At 54.1% G+C, this 314-nt stretch overlaps 1 protein-coding gene across 1 annotated transcript; it reads left to right on the forward strand.

Moving 5' to 3' along the window:
* Nucleotides 1–3: 3 nt before the first annotated feature.
* LOC104775477 (50S ribosomal protein L12-3, chloroplastic) lies at nucleotides 4–308 on the forward strand (the record flags this gene model as incomplete). Its single annotated transcript, XM_010499513.1, has 1 exon — nucleotides 4–308. A coding segment is annotated over one exon (305 nt), but the record flags the coding sequence as incomplete, so codon positions are not given.
* Between the last annotated feature and the right edge of the window lie 6 nt (nucleotides 309–314).

The following is a 314-nucleotide window of genomic DNA, read 5'->3' on the forward strand; positions in this document are numbered from 1 at the left end:
GCCGTCGAAGCTCCGGAGAAAATCGAGAAAATCGGATCCGAAATCTCCTCCTTAACCCTCGAAGAAGCTCGCATTCTCGTCGATTACCTCCAGGACAAGTTCGGTGTCTCCCCACTGTCCTTAGCTCCTGCTGCAGCGGCTGTTGCTGCTCCGGCAGACGGTGGTGCGGCGGCTGTTGTGGAGGAACAGACTGAGTTCGATGTGATTATCAACGAGGTTCCGAGTAGTTCGCGTATCGCAGTGATTAAAGCTGTGAGGGCTTTGACCAGCTTGGCGTTGAAGGAAGCTAAGGAGCTTATCGAAGGGTTGCCCAA

Source organism: Camelina sativa, unplaced genomic scaffold, assembly GCF_000633955.1.
Source record: "Camelina sativa cultivar DH55 unplaced genomic scaffold, Cs unpScaffold15918, whole genome shotgun sequence".
Lineage (NCBI taxonomy): Eukaryota > Viridiplantae > Streptophyta > Magnoliopsida > Brassicales > Brassicaceae > Camelina > Camelina sativa.